Here is a 20,364-nt window from a genome sequence, read left to right as displayed (position 1 = left end):
TAACAACTAAATATTTCTCGAGTTAACGATCTCAATATTTAATTTAATAATAAAATTTTGCTATTTTTGATTTCATAAAACTATTTTATTTTGTTTCAGGTGAGTAATTTCAGCAGCGTGGTTTTGTCAAATTTTTTCTACGTGAGTATTAGCACTTAAAAAACGTTTATGTAAAAGTATCACAAAAAAATTGAGTAGTAGCATATTCGTTCGGTGAGGTAAGGTTATACTGGCTGTTCACAAGAGAAACACTTAGACCATAGGACCCATTGTGATACGGTATATGTGTTTTAACACCTTTTCCTCTGATAATTTTATCTATCAGCTCCTGAATTATTTTGAGAGGCTGAGTACACCTCCTTCATGAATATACCATGCACTTCGCCAGGCCATCACAAACATGAATTAAATTAATTTTTTGTTTTAACGACTAGGATATTGCTATACTTCTTCGGAATTGGGGTACGGAATTATATCTATACCTCTTCTTTAAAATATCAAGTGAAAAAAAAAAACCAATTGACTCAGTTAATTGTTGAAATACCATGTAAAGACAGTGTTGATTACGGGATCGTTTGTTTTTGCATGTGATGTAAGTAAAAAGAGATAGCCACTCTTAGATAGCCAGACATACATAGCCATGTCACACACATGACCGATATTCCCATGTAATGTACATATTATATAGTTTGCGCCTAAATGTGAAAACAATTACAACGGATAGGGTAGGTACTTGTAAAATAACAAAGACATTCACTGTTCGTTTGTTCTACTTCGCTAGGTGTACTGTATTAACTTTAAATAGAATAAGATGAATTAACAATACTATTGACATTGGACTATAATCTATTCCGCAGAAACTGAAACATATATTAATAATTGGAAAAATGGACGGATGAACCCTTTGTTTAAAATTCTTTATTTTCAAAGCGTTGTATTTGCTGTTGTAATTCTTTTAAAGAAAAAACAAGAAAATGTAGGTTAAAAACTATTATTAACCTAAATATTTACCATGAAAAATAATTATTATCATAATCTTTTATGAAAGTGGAAAGAAAAACATTTCGCATCTGCGTCTCAAAGAACCAAAACCAGGACATAGAAACAGGGTGAAATAAGACATTTTAAGTTTCCCTCGGTACATTTAAACATTAAATTTACTTTAAAAATATTCATTTCATTAAGCATATTATAAATAATTAAATGTGAATTTTCCATATCATTAAAACAGAAAAATTTAATAAGGAAAAAATAGAGGGTTATTAAATTTTTATTTTTAATTCCTTGATAATCATTCTTTTTTTTTGTTTTTTTAATGAAAATGTACAAGATTTTTATGAAACGAAGCAGAAGAAAAGTGGTATAAAAAAGAGAAAAGTAGAACAAAAACGTTGATGCCGAAAGATGAGAATGTATTCAGGATAAAAACATAATATAAGCTTGTAACTATCGTTAATGGTAGTAACAGTAACCTAGTATGAAATTTATTCATTATTTTAAATTTTCTCACGAGTAAATTAAAACCAAGATCTTCGTTTTTTGTTTTGGTTTCAACATATACGATGATTGTGACCATAGATGGTTATTTATTAATAATATTGTTGTAAAAAGAGTTAATAATTATCTTATCCTCTAGATGATTCCTCTTGCTTTTGATGTAAGTTTGGTAGGACAAGGCATTATTTTCATCAACATGTCTATCTCTATATATTATAAATCCCAAAGTAAGCATGTTTGTTTGTTTGTTGGTTTGTTCGTTTTTTTGTTTGTTACGCTTTCGCGCTAAAACTAGCGAATGGTTTTTAATGAAACTGTACAGCAATATAGCTCATACTCCGAATAACACATGATATATAATTTACAAAGATATATATTAATAAAAAAAAATTAATTTATTTACTTTGACATTACCATAAATTATAGATTTCCGTAAAAATAGTCAATATTAAATATTTCACGGCCATCTTTTCTGATATACTCAATGAATAATTACCACTATTATGCATTTAAAAAAATAGAAAACCCTACACATGTTTTACCTGCGTAAAACAATCCTTACCATTATTTCGAGTGTTATAGAAAGGGGATAAGTGAGAGCAATCTTTATCAATCTTTACTTTGAAAACCATTGATGGGGGTGGGTATCACCCTAGTCTAATATAAATGACATGACATCAAATTTTTACACGCTCGGATGATTTGGTATTCAAAACTCATTTTCACATTTTTTGAAAGATAGTGTATGCTCCGATTTCAACAATGGTTACGCCTGGCAACGGTGGAGTTAGTTTTGTATGCGAGATATGCGAGAGAGAATGGTGTCACGAATTATAACATTTCGTGATTTCTGTAACAAATGATAGATCGGTATTCCGAGAATCTAACAGGAATTAAATGTTAGCATTTTCCATAAAATTATATTTGTTTGGTACGAGTTGGTAGCCTTTTCTGTCGCTAGAATATTTGTCAATTGTTTATGGCAAAAAAAGAGACTGTGTTCTCGAAATTGTGATCGAAAAAAAATCTTAATGAAACACTCAAAATTTGTTTTTAATTTATTTTTGTGGTGGGATGCTGTAGTGCATGGTATATGCATGAAAATGGTGTTTTAAGAAGATTAACTCGTTTTAAGCGAAAAATGCGTTAATCAGCGAAAAATGTCATAAAACACAAATAGGGTATAAAAATCTCATTCATAGGTCAGAGGCCCATCCTATGTTGAAAATTAAATCTCGTCAACTATCGACCTAATCCATACGAAGCTTATAATATATTAATTTGATAATATATTTTTGGATAATAAATAGGATATTATATATTACTTTTCATTTTTGGTACTATTGTGAAATTATCAAACAGTTTAAAGACAAAATATGATTGTTGATATTTTAGTCTAGCCATAGGTTTTATCATCATGTTACTTAAAAGATGCCCTAGGATATAGAAAAATAAAATGGAAAACGATACATTTTTATGAAAACTATTCACATCAGTTTTTCAACAATGAGTGTGTTTAACCGCAATTAATAAGTTTGGAAACCTTTCGAAAAAATCATATATTTATATTTTAAGAAATAAAAAAAATAAAAACTCCAAAAAACTGTAATAATACATAATTCAGTACAAGATGAAAATATATAAATTATAATGAAATATAATGTAATATAACTGCTGGGAAATGAAGAAAACATAAAGAAAGGAAAAACTCGTTACCATATTATATATAGGCAATAGTACGAACAGCATTATGGTTGGTTTTTTTGGCCATTCGTTGGCGTGCTGTGTGTCATACTATACAACTGGAGAAAATATATGATAATGTGGTTTTTTTGGTATGATAATGTTTAAGTAAGGTTTTGTTTTCAGTTGAAGTTACTTACTTACGACTAACTAACTCACATTCTTGTTTTAAAAAGGATATAATTTTTAGTTGAATTCACCGCACCGGAAAATTAAAATGGAATAAGAACAAACGAGGTTAGGTTTAGTTTGCGTGTATACTATACTACATATGATTTAACAATTTTTTGAATGTTCGATGAGCGATGTATCGTCTGTTCTATAATACTTTAAATCTTGAGGAATAACCTATTAAAGTAGAATTTGGTTTTTGATTTCTAAAATATACTAAACTTGTAGATAGTAAGACAATTTTAGCATTTAGAGTGTGTTAAAAGTGGCGAGGTGCCTAAGGACGCTTATGTGCCACCGTGCTTTCCTATACGCGTTCATAGGGAAGCATTAGGTACATATAAATATTTTTTTTTAAATGAAAATAGAAAATTTGTCTAAAATTCTAAAAAAATAATTATTATTAACTGATTCGGTAACAGTATAGTTTTCTTTCTTAGATTTTATTCAAAATCATTGAAACTTTTGTATTATCATAATTTATTTCTCTACTAATATCGTTGACACATGAACGTCCTTTATTAATATTTGTGCGCCTACAAAATTTTGTCTTTAGTTCTTATTATGCCAAACAAACATATTTACAGACTTAAATAACAAGCAAGTATGACAAGGGGGGGGGTAAATGAATTTTGCGGCTTAAGTTCAAGTACATTAATGAGTTGGCGTGGACAATGACGAATCTTTAACTCAGAAAAGTCTATTCTTAATTTTCAACAGGTTTTTCGCCTGGATTAATAATAGTTATAATAGCATTATCCTTCTTCATATTCGTTTATGAATTCGTTTGGCGAAAAAACTTAATCCACCTTCAACTGATGTAAGAATAGAATAAATAATGCATAGACATCATCAAAAAAATATTACTTTTAAAAATCCACTAATCCTATTTTTTTAAAATTTATTACTTTATTCTCGGTGAAATGTGATTTACTTTTCAAAAAACATTTTAGAAAACTTTCTTGTAATTATGAAATGTGGAATTCATTCATAAAATATCTGTACGCAAATCTATGAAAAAACACTTTCGGTGGAACTGGAAATTTTTTATTTTATTATTTATATTACTAAAATCTTATATAAATATTCTTGTAGCGATGGCACTTGGGCATTACAGTGATGAAACCCAGTGACAAAATGAAATTCTAAATAAATAAATTCTTAGTTATCATACACGTATCGATTTATGACAAACTTGAAGTGTTAGTTAACTAAATATTTTGTGAATTTTTCGATTAGTATAAGCAAAGTAATCGAAATTTAAAATCTTCTAAAAAATGTTCCAAATTAGTATAATTGCTCGATTTTGATATTCCTATTTTTCAGTTACCTAACGATACGAAAAATTTTCAAAATATAAACAAAATTTTTCGCATTTACAAAAAATTATTGAAATAAAAAAAGTTATGTGGCAAGTTTATAATTGTTTTAAGGACAAAAAAAGGATTACATTCCCCATACTCCAGAAAATATATGAAGTATATTATTTATGTTTTCATACACTCGGATATATCACATAGAAATATGATACAAATAAATCATTATATTATTCACTTCCAGTAATACAATTTTCATATAAATTTTCTGAAGGTAAATAAATATATATTCCATCTTTGAATTCGAATTTACCTTCATCACAGTTCACACATCAGAGAGTAATCCTGATTGTGTTACACCATAAACACATTTTTCCATTTCATTTCATGTATTAGACAAATGTATAAAATTTCAAGTCTTTTCTTCTGTTTTCCTATATTGGCACAAACAGTATGAGTAAAATGATCAATTCTTACATTTTACAATTATTAAGAGAGTACTTTTCTATTCTATCATTTTTTAAGTGTGCCATGACTTAATAAAATCTTATACCAATGTGGCGCCTGCTTTGGTCAAAAGATAGGCCAGTTTATTCACGGTTTTGATATAAAACAATGTGATGAATACGATAGTGACGAAAAAGATTTTGTAAACCATTGGCTTCATTGTTAAAAATTATGATTTTGAGCGGCAACTTTCATTGTTTCGATGTTTTTTGACTTTTTAAGGAAAACAGTGCGTCGGGGAAAAAAGTGAATAGCCAAAAAAAATTAATATTTTAACAAAATATGTCGTTTAGAACTAGTTGCGATCTTGTTTCTTTAAATCGTGAAATTGTTAAAAACAAATTCAGGGTTAAAATTTAACAATTTCTTTTTGATTTTTTTCAGCTGGACTTTTTTTACGCCAAAAATTTAAAGAGCCCAGTTTATTGACTTTTTGATATAAAATTATACGCTGAATTCGAAAGTGACAAAAAAAAAAAAAAAAAAAAAATTATGTTCCGACAAAATATTATGCTTTGTTCATAGAATACACATTTTTTTGTAATTATATCTCACGTACTTTGCCATTGTTTAAATAAATTAAATAATTTGTAAATATAAGACACTTGCGGCTGTCTGTGGCATTTTTTGAACTTGAACCCACTCCGAATGAGCATAAATATTAGTAATAATTTTATTTTTAACCTCCTTCCCATCGAAAATAAACGACTAATATAAAAGTATATTGACTCAGAAGAGTCGTTACTATTTTCAAATTATGTTCTTCTAATTCGTTTGCTATTTTATTGATTCATGGTCTAAAATATGTTAATTTGCACCATGTAAACTTCTTAGCATTCTAAATTTTGTTTATCGAATCATATTATTTACTATGTAAGTGTTTTCAACTCTTTGAAGTAATTTTTGTACTTTTAATGATACTTTTATTTATTTTTTCACTAAAAATTTTTCAAATGGAAGCCGCCATAAATTTGTTTTTTTAAATTTTCTAATTTAATAAAAATAATGCAAGCTCTGATGTTTAAAAATATCTATACAGGGCATTTTGACAATTTGCTCAGTTATTTCGTTGTTTTGACTTTTTTTACTTGTATATAATTTTAATAGGCTAGGCAGGCTAGGCACAGATCATGCCAACATGAAGACGTTGCTAAAGTAATTTCAATATACCACAAGTGAGAAATTGAAAACTTCGTTCTTAATTCGTTCTTTTCATTTTACAAACTGTTGCTAATCTACAAAAAAAACAAGCCACAAAAGTCGTTCTTTCTGAAAAAATTTTTTTTAATTAAGTTTTGAAATTTATTCGTTTTTTTCAGCTTGAATGATTACAATTAAAGTGAACCTGAGCAGAAAAGGCTCAAAATTTGTATGTTCCACTCACGTACCATAAAAACTTCTATTGATTTGATTCTACTTATCAAATAGTGCCTATATGTTTCTACAAAGTTGATTACATTTTTTCGGAGGGCTCTGAAATAATATGCTTTAATTGACGTTAAATTGTTGTTGTAAATAGATTTCAGAATCACTCATTTTATAAATTTGATAATGTATAAATGATAAAGAATAATATGTTTGTTGTTTGGTATATGGACTGATGATGGATTCTGATTATATTAGCAGCTCAAATAAATTTTATTATATATTCTAAGATACGTAATGTAACGTAATGTAATGTATACAGAATATAATAATGGTTTCTGTGTTCCAAACACAGCTAAATATATTCTTCATATGTTTTGCCGTCACGATCGTTCGAGGTACTGTGTGAATGTGTTGGTGTGAAGTCTAGGTGTGCAGATATACAACTTGAATAAAACAAAAACACATAGAAAATAATGAGTTTTTGTTGTTTTCCTTACTCATAATATGTAGGGGTGAATTCAAAGTCCGTAAATATACAAGTGTCTTGATTATCTGATGAAAAATGATGTAAAGTCTAGATGTCAAAAATTTGTGAAGTAATCCTTATGCAGTCTGACACTTACGGAATCAAAAAATTTTTATTGCGCTTACCCTCATACTGGTTAACAATTTTATAACAAATGCATAAAATTTGTCATCAATAATTTTCAATATTCGATTAGTTCAACGGGGTTTTGGACGAAATTAATTTTGAGTTAGTTTTTAATTTACTTTCTTTTTAGAATAAGTAGTGAACATTTTTGTAGTTCTTTCTTAAAAAGTGCAGCTTCTTATTAGCAAGCTTGCTTAATGTTGATGCACTATTATAGAGCTAAGTTTACGTAAATTTTTTTCTTGTTGAAAATAATTCCAAACAATTTACATTTACTTTATATATTATATCTTTTATGTATTTTTGTCAAGTTGGAAATATTATTGGAAGGACTTGAAGCTCTGTATTAGAATTTTGTGAACAAGTGAAATTTGCAAAATTTAAAAAACCCCCGACAATTTTTTCCGATACGGAACCATAAAATCGAACTTAAAACATATCAAAGAACACTCCCCATTAAAGTAAGATTCTCCATAGAGCTTTTTCTAAACTGAGTCGATTTGGAAGATCATCGCTAATTTTTAGTTTTTTTCAGGTAAAGAACCCTTAATTCGCACTTAGCTAAGAACAATCTCCATTAAATTACTTTTCAAACAAAATAAAAAAAATCCAAATCAGTTCATCCACTACGATGCCACAGACAGGCAGGCGTACACATAGCGGTCAAACGTATAATTCCCCTACCTATTTTTAGTTCGTGGTTTAAAAGGAAATATATAATTTAATTAGAAGTCGGCGGCCCTTATTTACTAATATGGTCATGGGTCATTTTATTTTATTTCATGACAAATTTTCACTCACCGGGATACGAAGTGAAAAAAAGATCAAACGAAGAAAATGACAAACGAGACGAAGCTAAATCTAAATGTCCAAGACATGCAAAACAGTATTATAGTGTTGGGAAAATCATTAATTACGCTCAGCAGTCAAAGTCAATACGGTAGTCATAAACAGACAACAAAAAGAGCAATGGTCTATGAAATAATTTTAACAGTACTTTTGTTAATTATTATGGTTTTGTTATATCTATCCTGTTATTGTAAATCTATTTTAATGCAAATAAATATATTCGTAAGTTTTTGTTCGGTTCTGTATTTCGGGCCAACGCAATTTTTCATTTTCATACAATTATTGATAATTTTTTCTTTTATATGAAATTTTTTGTAAAAAAAATGATTTTTATTCCTATTTTTAATAGTAGGTATTTTGAATCACTTTTATATGACGTAATAGTTGATGTAATAATAATAATAATATATTTCATATTATGTAACACACAAATAATGATGCTGTGTGCTTATTATTACTATTAGGAACCGTTAGTTAAAGGGCAGAAGCATGTAGGCAATATTTAATATAATTTTTATTTATATTCAAAACCCCTGTATCTACTGTTTGTTCTGTGTTATGAGTGAGAGTGCCTTGTGTATCCCATTTCTAAAAACTATATGTGTTCATAAACTTAATGTTGAATTATGAATATTTAACTGAAAATAATGTAATAGGATTTTTTAATATATTCATAAATTATTTTATTTCTATTTTTTGGGAATAATATGAGAAATGGAAAATTTCACTTTAAATTAGCATTGTCATTTTTCTTCATAAAAAGCAAACCAAACTTTGGATAGAAAATGTTTTTCTATCAACTAATAGCGGGATTTCATTAGAATCTCCATCTAGTCCAGAAATAAAATACGAACAAATTTTTTTAGAAAAATCATTGTCAAGAAGAAAACATTATATTTTTTTGCTAAATTTCCAATTCGATTAAATATATCTAAATATAGCATGTTTAGCATACATTTGACAATATATTTTATTTAAACAATTATATAATTTAATGTACTATTGCCCATAACGTACGCCACCATGACTATGCCCATGACCTTGAGTGCTATAGCCGCGTTCTTGATTTTGTGTGCCACCTTGTCTAGAACTTGGGGCTTGTAGATCATTTCGGCTCAAGCCCTGTAGAAATTGTTGCTGTGAATTTTTCGCAGGCTGAAGATTAGTCGTATTATAATTGGATTCAGTATACAAAATTTGCCCGGATCCATGAGAAGATCCGTGAGAATGAGTTTGTGAACCATGCGCAGAAATATGAGAATGACTCTGTATGGGGGCTTGCATAGAACTGTGATCACGACTTACATATTGTCCCCTCTCTTCCGATCTACTAGGTGCATAGTATGCTTCCCTCGCTGAATTTGATGGAAAATCTTCTTGGTGAATATTTCTCTGTGGACTATATAGGCCCATATTATTATTGTAACCTGGAATAACGCCAGGATTTGTTTGAGAACTGTGCCCCCCTTTGCGAGGCCATTGATATGCATCTCGGCTTTCTGTGTTGTATCTTTCATTATTTTGAGCCTTACCTTGTGGTCGAGTGTTAAAAGGCGGAATGTAATCCATACTTGGTGAAGATTCATTAGTTGATTTTATTCTGTATGTTGGTTTATCTTTAGTTTCTGCGTTGTATCTTTGATTATTTTGAGTCCTTTCATAGTCTTGTGGTCGATTACTAAGAGGCGGAATGTATTCCATACTTGGTGAAGTTTCATTAGTGGACTTAATTCTAGAGGGTGGTGGGCGGTTATACCTTTCTGAGGATTGGATTGTATTGTTGGAACTTGAATAGACACCTTGGCTATTAGAAACCATATTTTTAGGGACCGTATATTGAGTGGCCTGAGATTGGTTTGGATTGTTAGGATTGGGATATGCATCTTGGCTATCAGGAACCATATAGTGTATTAATCCTTCAGAATCAGTATATGAATAAAAAAATTCGCCTTGTGGATTTTCGTCTGTTTTAATCATACCATACTCGAAATAGGAACCTTTTGACCGATCTATATTTTGTGCAAAAATAATAAAACTAATCAATTAAAAAATCCAAAACTTAGAAACAACAATAAATAATTAATAAAATGAGTGTCATCATTTAGCAAATCAAATAAAATAGATCACAATTTATCTTCCAAATACACATGGCAAAAAGTTGTTGAAGTGAGTGCGACCCCATAGGTTCACACATTCAATTTTCCAGAAAATGAAACTAACTATAAATAACTGTCTTAAGCACTGCTACATTAATTAATGTATTGGGATGGAGATGTGTAGCCTAGAAGCTAAATACCCTTTATTTTCAAGAGGTACTGAGATAAAAACCCGACTGTATGAAACTATTATGACACTTTAATGACGGTTGAAGAGAGTACAAAAATCTACCTTCATGATATAAGAAAACAACAAACTATAGAACATATATTTAATTTAGATCACTTACAAGTCTAATTCGTAAGTGAATTAGTAGAAATTATATTTTCATTTATTTAATTATGTATTCTAACATAATGTTTACAACATCCTATCAAGACACACACACACACACTCACATACGTACACAAAGGCATCAGTCTCAAAAGATGTTTATACATTCCGGACCACACTGGATAAATAAAATATGTTTGTGACTTTTCCACAAAAATGAGGAACAGCTTCTTATAAACCCATGTTATAAGATTATAAATTTCCAAATTAGAAAAAAATAAAAGAATGTAGTAAACGATTTTATAAATTTCATATTAAATCCTTTTCATAGACATAAAAAAAGTTCAAAGACACATTCGGTAAGAAAGTTATATTTTTTCTTTAGTCTTTAGTTGGCGCTTGTTTAAAGAATCTCATCTAAAATTTTGCAATATTAACAATCCACCTTAAAAATAAAAATTAAAAAAAACTAAAACACTTACTAGAGGCTGCAGAGCGACGAGTTCCTAAAATAGTACAGTTTCTATTAACCATCTAATATTTTGGCAAATTCTTACATTCGTTACACTATGTTGACGCCCTAGAAAGCTGGACTTCGTCTTATTTTTTCTCGTTATTCATCCCAATCAAGGAAAGAAGGAGTCAAAAGTATTTGAAGTTCATTTCAACCGCAATAAATACGGTTCATAGATTTCATGAAATATACCTAATACAAGACGTTATGTAGCTACTACTTGTTTAAGAAAAAATTTAAACCTATTGACAAAAGTAGGACATAACATAAAGGAACTCTATCTACTATTTGTAAATTTTGATACCAATCAAGAAAAATTTCACTATTTTTAGTAAAAATGTTTCATTTTTGAAGAAAACTTCATCATTTGATATTTGATAAGTTAATTTTCCAAAAATGAATCATTTTGAAATAGTTTTTGTGCTGTAGATATTGACAAATGTTCCAGCGTGAGATGTTAAATCTTTTCCAAAAAATTATTTATTTTTCTGAAATCGTGCAGACTTATTATTTCTGCTGTGTTAATACTCTTTCTTAGTAACGCATGTAAGAAATGACAATGTAATTCTGAATATATCTAAAGTTTTAAAATTTTCCAACCTGCAGACGAACTGGACATTCCTTGCTTTTGATTTTCATTGCCTAAAAAAATATCTGTATGAAAATCAATGTGAATATTTACTTAACTAAATGTAAATATTTAACTATTATGTTCACCTCTTTCTCGTTTTGGGGGATTCACCCCTAAATATTGTGGTGGATTTCCGAAACCATCAATATAATAAAATCCGGGCATTGGAGTTGGAGAATTGGGATCTTGATAATGTGGAGCCATTGGCGGTAGTTGAAAGTTTGATGGTATGCTTTTTCCAATATACTGTGCATATTCACCACCCGATGGTTGATAGTAATATCCTGCGGGAGCTGGTCCATCCATGTTTTTTTGCAAAATTATGAAAAAAAACGAATGGCTACGACATATTTTTTATTTTCAATGACCCCAATTGATCATGTTTATACACTTGAGAATTTTTACTTTGGCCATGATTGTTATTTTGAATTTATGCACCCAAAATATGACTCATGTCAGATTGTGCATTTTAAATAACTTAAAATATTACGATTTACTTGTCTCCATGGAAACAAGCTATGAAAAATAGTTTTAAGTGATATAAATATCCGATAATATTTTGAATATCTCAGCACCGCGGCAGTAAAAAAATGAACCTTTCATCAGGTTTTCCAGCTGACCATTTTCATTGAATAAAAATATTATAGATAGATACTTATAGAATATTTATTTTGTAGAAATTTTGTATGATTGTGTTAAAAGCGTATTTTTGGCAGCTGATTCCTTTCGTTATATTAAAAGGATTTTTATTCTTTATGTGAGCATTGTTGCCGAAATTCTCAGTTTAGCTATACATATTTTGCATTGGCTTATTGATTTTCCATTCCTTTTTAATTTTTGTTTTACTTTAGGAAATTCATGTAAAATAACATTAACTGAATTACATTACAGCTACACAGCAATATTTATTCAAAAGTATTTGATTGGATTTTCAAAAAAAAATTTCAGCCGCCAAAACAAGCCAAGAATAATACAGTGAAATGTAGCCAACCTAAACTAATTAATCTCAGACAATCACTATAAATAACATAAAGGTAATTAATTACTATAATTATGGCGAACATTACATCTGTATAACATAAAATACGTAAAAACGTATCAATTAAAATCGATAGATAGAGTCTTCCTTAAAAGAATTGTCTAACAGACAAATCTATCAATTTAGAGCGTGGGTAAATAATCCACGTGTGCCTAGCAAGTTTTATACAGTTTAGGTAAACCTTTAGTATAGATAAACTATAGAAAAGTATTAGATTCCTGAATGATTCTATGTCGATGCATAGAATGTTAAATATCATCTATTGAACGGAATTGAAATTTAATATATCTTATATCAAATTAAATTATTATTGAAATTGCTGTTGAAACTATATACGCTAGAAAAGTATTTTGGTGCGTGATCTTTGCGCCATCTCATAGTTTAATTTTTAAAAAGTGGCTGAGCAAAAACTTCCAAACATATGACATCTAATGTAGACAGACTGTTTTAAATTTTACAATAAATAAATAATTTCTTTACAATGTCAGTAAAAATATTAATCAGTGACTTCCATGAAGTCCAATTAGACATTTTTCGTGAAAAGAGTATTTCAAAAGTTACCAATTTGTGTTTTTACATTTAAAACCTTCATAAAGAGATTGATGAAAATGATTCCCGAGGAATTTTTCGAACAGTTTTGCAAGGAACACCTGGTCAAAACAGTTAAAAAAACAAGACAAATTTTTAAAAAGTTATTTTTAAGGTAGTAAGGTCTGGATATTTTCTTACATATTTATTTGGAAAGGTTCTGACACGTTTGTTTATTTGGAAAACTGAGTAGGCATTTAAGCCTTTGCCTGTGATAAAAAATTCTAGGCTCCTTGAGATCTCAGTTATCCTTGTTTCATTGTGATAACTTAATAAATCGTATATTAATAGCGGCCACAGTTGTAAATGACTTGATTTGATTTTTTATTCAGTGTCATGGGGTATTTTATGTTTTAAATAAAGTTGCTGTCTAAATAAAGTGTAATATTTGTGATTATTTTTAAAAATAAGATGAGAAAAAATTATATATATTATAAAATATTTCGAGGCAACATTATACATATACATTATATACACATACTATATTTATGCTGTGCGAACCAGATATAAAATTAATAGAAACAGCTGCATATACATATTATACAGTTTATACCGGACACGATAATATATTATATATAATCTTTAGTATAGTTGCACTATCGCTTAGATTTCCGGAATTACTATCGCTGTTTTATTGTAAAGTATATCAAGTTACTGATGGTTTACTACAAAACTTATAGATACGTTGTAGTGGATAGAGGCTTGTGTTTATTCAGCAAATGATTTTGCAAACAAAATATAATTTAATCATAATCAAATATTATATTTAATAATAAATAAATTTTAAATAATTATATATTAAATTTTTTATTTTGACACTATCTATGAATTTCTATTTGAGTTTCCACACTTGGATCAGATGTATTGTACTAATTTTGAAAAAAAAAAAAACACACGCACATAAAAAATTCCGTGTTTACTTTTTTCAAACTCGAATTGATGCGTAAGTTTTAAAGATTAAAGAAGTTGCGCTATTCGTTGTGTGCGTAGTCATGGTAGGGACAATAAAATCGATGCCAGCGCTTCCAGTGAAATATTTTAGCGATAAAGGACGCTGTTATGACTAATTTGCAATTCTTAATATTTTAATGTTATAGAAAATGTCAAATTAAAATTATTGAAAAACACTAATTAATTAAACTTAATGAATTAAAAATTGTGAAAATAAGAAATCAAATTGCACAAATATTATTTTTCAAATGTAAATTATCATAATTATTTATTCCAATTTGTGAGACAATAATATTAAATTTTAAATGTAAGTCATAAATGCAATCCATACAATTATATATGCATCCATACAATTCTATAATTAAATTAATGTATTGTTACCATGGAAACGCCTCCCAAGTTAGCATTTATTTGTAAAGAAATAAACCTTTGAATTTTTTTAATTCTAGTCTTAAAATTGTTACTGTATAGTCCTTTAGGTACATCAATGAGAGATTCACATTATTTGTTTTCAAATCTACTATTCGAAATTTTTTGTTTCATAACTTCTAGAATCATAGTATTTGTGTTCTGAAAAAAAATAAGAAATATGAATAATTTTTACACATGCCGTCACAATTTTAACTCATGAATTATAATTTATTGTCAGTGCCATCAAGTATTTTACTTTTGAAATAAAGTTGCTAGTAAAATAAGTTCGTTGTACTATAAGGTAATGGATTTGCATTCAAATATTTTGGTTTCTAAACTAAGAGAGGAGTGATGATACCTAGGCCAATAATTCCGCATAGTATTTTGTTAAAATAAGTGCGTTTATAAAAAAATCCAGAACACAATATAAGTTATTGTATAAATGCAATATTTAAAGTAAACTAATTGTCTAAAACACACTATAGTGCGAGTCTCTAAGTTTGTAAAATCTATATGAATCTTTGATAAACTCTTTGCTTTTCTTATATATTGAAAGTTTAAGTATATATGAGAGAAACGTATAATAAATGAATATGATTAGATGTTTATTTCGTTTATCAAGTTATGCAAACATTATTGTAAAAATATATATTAAAAAATATGTATGTGTTGTACATGTCAAATTATTAAAATTTATGTTTAAATTTTGATTAGAAATGTTTTTGATAGAAATATCTAAAAATTCATCTTTTAAAAATTAACAAAAACTTTTTAGTATAACCCCTTCAGTATTTATGACACTGTCTGTATCTATAAATATGGATATAGTACTTGTGTTATATAAATATCCGAACATAATAACATGAATATAAGCTTTGATTACTGTATAATATAAAATAAACTTCTTGTACAGTTTCTCAAACTATACTTACGAAAACCCAGAGTATAGTTTTAATAATGCTCAATTTCCGTTTGCTATCTTTGAGCTAGTTTGAATTGCTTATTGTAAAATATCATATGGATATATGTTGGTGTACAGCAGATACAGAGAAGAGATAAATAATAAAAGACGAAGAATGGATTTATAACAGGAATTTAAGTTGTTGAATTTTAGTTTCCTACTGAAATTCTGGATATCTACAAATAAAACAATAGATAGAAGATATACGTGTACAGTTTGTCCCAAAAGAAGAGTTACATTTCTTGTTCAAACTATACTAGCAGGAACGAATTAATTAGCAGAAGTAACTTTGAGTCTAAAACCAATAATAACAATTATATGATGATGGATTCATGCTACCCAGAAGACTCTTGTTTTATTCCTTAATTGATGTCCCCATTCACGAGTCAATATTTTTCTCGTCAAACGAGCCTAAAAATGTGTAAGACAAAGTTCAGGCCTAAGTGTGATTTTCTTTGTGCTGATCACTAATTTGGAATTAAATAATTTAAAAATTAATTCGTCTAGTGTTGTTGCTAGCTAGTATATTTATTTAAATTGAGACAGACCATTTCAACCAAATTTTTACACTTCGTACTGAAGAACGATTGTTTTTTATGTACAGCACACAATATATATATATATATATATATATATATATAATTTTGATATTTTATACATTTCGAACCCAACAAGAGAATAGAAACTTTGTCTATAGATTCCACTATACCATAAATTTAATCTATTTTAATATCATGGTCATTATATATCTATATGACGTTATAAATGTTTATATCTTTGACCCATCAAATTACAATTTTATGGATCAATGTGCACATGATCCATTGATTTTTGTATTATAACAATATAATATGTCTTCTAATCTTTGGATAGTATCAATTCTAATCTATACGATACGACCGATAGTACAACCGATACGATAGCATAGTTCGAGCTAGCTCTTTCATCTATCTATATTATTATAAAACAAAAACGGCTTTTTACTATGTGCGTGTACCACTGGAAGATGTTTTAAGCTACCAAGGTAGAGTTTTTATTTAATTTTTTTCATAATGATTCACTCATTAATTTAAGATGTATTTTATTAAGAGAGGTCCACGTGAAGCTACTGAAAATTTAGTTTTAAAAATAGGAAATAACATATAAGCGTGGAATGTAAAAACTGAAACTTTTTCTAATAGTTTTTTTTCGATATTTAATCATCTCTCACGCTAGAAAATATATTAAGAATCGGCCCTATATGCCAATTTGTAATATGCTAAGTTTAAAATTCTGATTTCGGTAAAGTCAAATAATCATAAAAAGTGTGACCCATTTCCCTTAAGAATTGTGAAAAATTTCAAATAAACTACAAGAAGAGGGAACGTATCCACCCTTAATAACTCTTGACTTGATGTGATTGTTGTTTAAAGTGAAAACACGTCGATTTAGATATCGACGGGGAAATTTAAAAATGATGCCTAGAGAATTTTGGGTTTCATCCCTTCTCTCCCACCCACCCAACTATGAAAATTCAAATAACAGCCCTTACCTTGTGGTACCTCATTGAAAGGGTATAAAATTATCAACCATGATAAAAAAACTACTTAAGATAAACTACACAGAAGATGGAAGTTTTCCATTCCTCTAAATTCTTTTGGTACATTTTGGAACTTCCTCGTTGATATCTTAATCGACGTGTTTTGACTCAAAAAATGAATTACATCAGATCAAGAGTTATTAGCTTTCCATCTTATGTGTAGTCGATCTATCGATCAATTTTCTTTATCATGGTTGAAAAGATAGTTTTTTGCTCTTTCAAATGAGGTATAACAAGGTATGAGGTGCCTTTTGAAATTTGGGATAGCTGGGCTTCAAAAGTTGAATCCTAAAATTTTCTAGGTACCATTTATAAACTTTCCCCTCGATATCTTAAACGATGTGTTTTCACAAAAAACAATATAAAGGATGGGTACTTTTAAAATGATCACAATGAGTATTTTTTAAAATTTGTATTACATATTTCATGTACAAGGGTTAATTTTTCTTAGAAGCTTAGAGCGAATTGACATAAAAAGTGGATTGAGATTTTTAAGAGATTTCAGGAGGGGATAATACTATGCGAAGTGCACAGTCGAGTGCATACGATAAAATTCGTATATAGTATAGTATTCCCTATTGTATAATCATTCTTAATCATAGTCTCCAAAATCATGTAAGAAAAAACTTGGAATCGTCCGTTAAAGATGGCGCGGGCAACGACTAGTGTACATATATACGATCAGTTTTAGATGTGATATCCGTTTTGTATGTGATTTAATGGTTTCAATTTTATTAGAAAATAATGGAGATCATATTATGTTGCATTTGGACATTAGATATTATTATTGGTTGTGTCTTTTTAGTACTCGTTGTTTGTTGAATTGTTGTGTCGATATCTCATTTTTCTTCCGATAATGAGTAGGTACCTATCGTATAGATAAAATAAATGATATGTCCCTTCGAGTAAGAAGAAATAAATAAATTTATATTATAGAATGAATATTCTTTGTCTAAAAACAAGTTAAATTACTAAACAGTATTTGTTAAAAAGTTTTAGCAGCAGTGTTTGCGAGATCGCTAAAATCTTTCAAAATTGATTATTCGAATTTTGTTGCAGCATAAGTTCCTAAGATCAGTTTTTAACTTATAAAAAAAAGAATACATTATGTTTGATTTTGTTGAAAAAAAATTGTCATTCAAAGTCAAAAAAATGTATGATATTTAGTATTTATCATTTGGGAGAAATTATTTGATAGGTAGTGTTAATTTTGATAATATTTTTTTATTAATCCCCGATCTAAAAAAAGATGTTTTATAAGTAGCATCGCTATGTGTGTGTGTCTGTCTGCCTGTCTGTGGCACCGAAGTGCGAATTAAATTAAATTAAATTAGTTAATTTGCTGATTAGATTGTAATTGAAATAAAGTGGTGGGTATAGTTTTTACGCATTCAATTTGTAAATTGCACGCTTTATAAAATAAAACACAACTTTTCAGTACATTATAAAGTATGAGGGACAATAGTAAGTTATAGTTATTACAAAATTTTATATCAAAAGAACAAAAAGTTTTTGAACAAAATGTTTAATTAAATTTATGTTTAATGATTGTGAAATGCGATAATGTAAAATACGTTATAGACTCACATATCTTTGAGAATTTATTCAATTTTATGGTTGAATGCAACAAATAATACACCATCAACCCTTCATGTCTTCTGGTTAAACTGTTTATAATGAAATGTATATACTAGTAAAGAGAACTACAACTATGGGGTAAAGTGTTGTGTCATGGGAACACTTTATCTTGAAATAATTGAACATTAATTAAACATATAAATTTGTTTTCAAGTAAAATAGAATTAAGTGAAAAAAGAAAAACTTCTGCTTTTAGGCTAAGTCAATTCAAGTTAAATCAGACGATGTAGGAATAATCAAGAAGAATATATACAAACAACGTCATACTTCTTGCAATTGCAAAAACATTGTTAAAGAATGTGAAAAATCGTTGATCAACTTATTGTGGTCTGTTCAATAGGTAGGAGTAAAATTTGGATTTAGCGGGATGGGTTTAGTGGAATGAGTTTAGCGGGCAAATTTTAGGTATTAATGAATTGGAGTTACATTTCCACAAGACGTCTGTTGGGTCCGCTAGTACAAATATAAATTAAGATTCTAGTTAGGTACGACACTTGCAATTATATCTATGTGGTTGATGATGACTACAAAATTATTATTAGAACTTATGAACTTTCAATGTTTAACCCTTATTATTTATGCACTGCTTTACTACAACTTACAAATGGCTGTATATATAGCACATATAGGGACGGATAAGCTCCTTAGGACACTATTAACTAGTTTTATATTTATTTACTTGTGGGTTCACTCACAATTTAAATAGACCTCATAGTTATGCATTTAATAATGAATAGACACACTTTACGAAACAATATTTTTAGGTAAAATGCAGGATTTTGTTAGCTTTGCAAAAGTTGGCATTGTCTTCAGAGTAATGAACTGTCAAATGTTTTTATTCCTTGTACATAGAGAAAAAAATAAAATAAAAGTCAGGAAAGTTTTGTATCGAAGAATTCGTTTCTGAATTTATTAATTTTTGAAACTCTATAGAGGCGTGGGAAGTTGAAATTTGAGATAAAGGTCTATTAAGACATGTATAGTTGTGTAGATGTCTCCTATTTTATATTTTCTTGTTCAAAATCTAAAAATGTTTACTTTTCTTTAATCCAATTTGACTCCTTTATTATTTGGGATCTAAATCACCACTAAGATTTCTTTCTATTATTTTAGTATTTGCTTAGTATTCCTGCTAAAAAACTTACATAATTAAAAACTAACAAAATTTTGATACTCCTCTGTGAGAGCTTTAATTGATGTTCATCAAGGCAGTCCAATATTGGTAAATTTGTATTGGCATGAACTCATTCTTTGATTGGCATGAAATCATTCATTGGCGGAAAAAATATTTATGAAGAAAAGCGGTTTTCCAGAAAAGAATGGTTATAGTATCAATTGAATTTCAAGCACTGCGATTATTCTCCTTACTATATGGATTTGAAGTTTTGATATGATATACATGTTCTATCTGGGTACTTTTATTTTTTGAAAATCCTATTAATTTTTCCAATTTTCATTTTTCACATCCTGATACAGTGTCAATAAAAAAAAAGTACTTAAATTTCAACAATCAAAATTA

At 28.5% G+C, this 20,364-nt stretch overlaps 2 protein-coding genes across 3 annotated transcripts in view; one reads left to right on the top strand and one right to left on the bottom strand.

Annotated features, from left to right (window-relative positions):
- LOC123290416 overlaps positions 1 to 20,364 on the top strand; it is an 873,043-nt gene that overhangs the window by 331,962 nt on the left and 520,717 nt on the right. The window lies entirely within an intron of this gene.
- Positions 9,269 to 12,133, bottom strand: LOC123290420. Its single transcript, XM_044870596.1, has 5 exons — positions 11,765 to 12,133; positions 11,648 to 11,689; positions 11,016 to 11,039; positions 9,636 to 10,112; positions 9,269 to 9,502 (listed from the first exon to the last, which is right to left on the bottom strand). The coding sequence occupies exons 1-5, from the start codon at positions 11,982 to 11,984 to the stop codon at positions 9,405 to 9,407; spliced, it is 861 nt and encodes a 286-aa protein (XP_044726531.1). The 5' UTR covers positions 11,985 to 12,133; the 3' UTR covers positions 9,269 to 9,404.

This window comes from Chrysoperla carnea, chromosome 1, assembly GCF_905475395.1.
Source record: "Chrysoperla carnea chromosome 1, inChrCarn1.1, whole genome shotgun sequence".
Taxonomy (NCBI): domain Eukaryota; kingdom Metazoa; phylum Arthropoda; class Insecta; order Neuroptera; family Chrysopidae; genus Chrysoperla; species Chrysoperla carnea.
Note: the sequence above shows the minus strand (reverse complement) of the source record. Positions and strands in the feature narration are given on the sequence as shown.

What these genes read in the sequence shown, in the direction of transcription:
- LOC123290420 (XM_044870596.1), bottom strand. Translation starts at nt 11,984, where the DNA reads ATGGATGGACCAGCTCCCGCAGGATATTACTATCAACCATCGGGTGGT. An exon ending in TCCCCCAAAACGAGAAAGAG is followed by an intron (nt 11,690 to 11,764) that starts GTGAACATAATA and finishes ATATTTTTTTAG; the next exon opens with GCAATGAAAATCAAAAGCAA. An exon ending in AATGTCCAGTTCGTCTGCAG is followed by an intron (nt 11,040 to 11,647) that starts GTTGGAAAATTT and finishes GTACTATTTTAG; the next exon opens with GAACTCGTCGCTCTGCAGCC.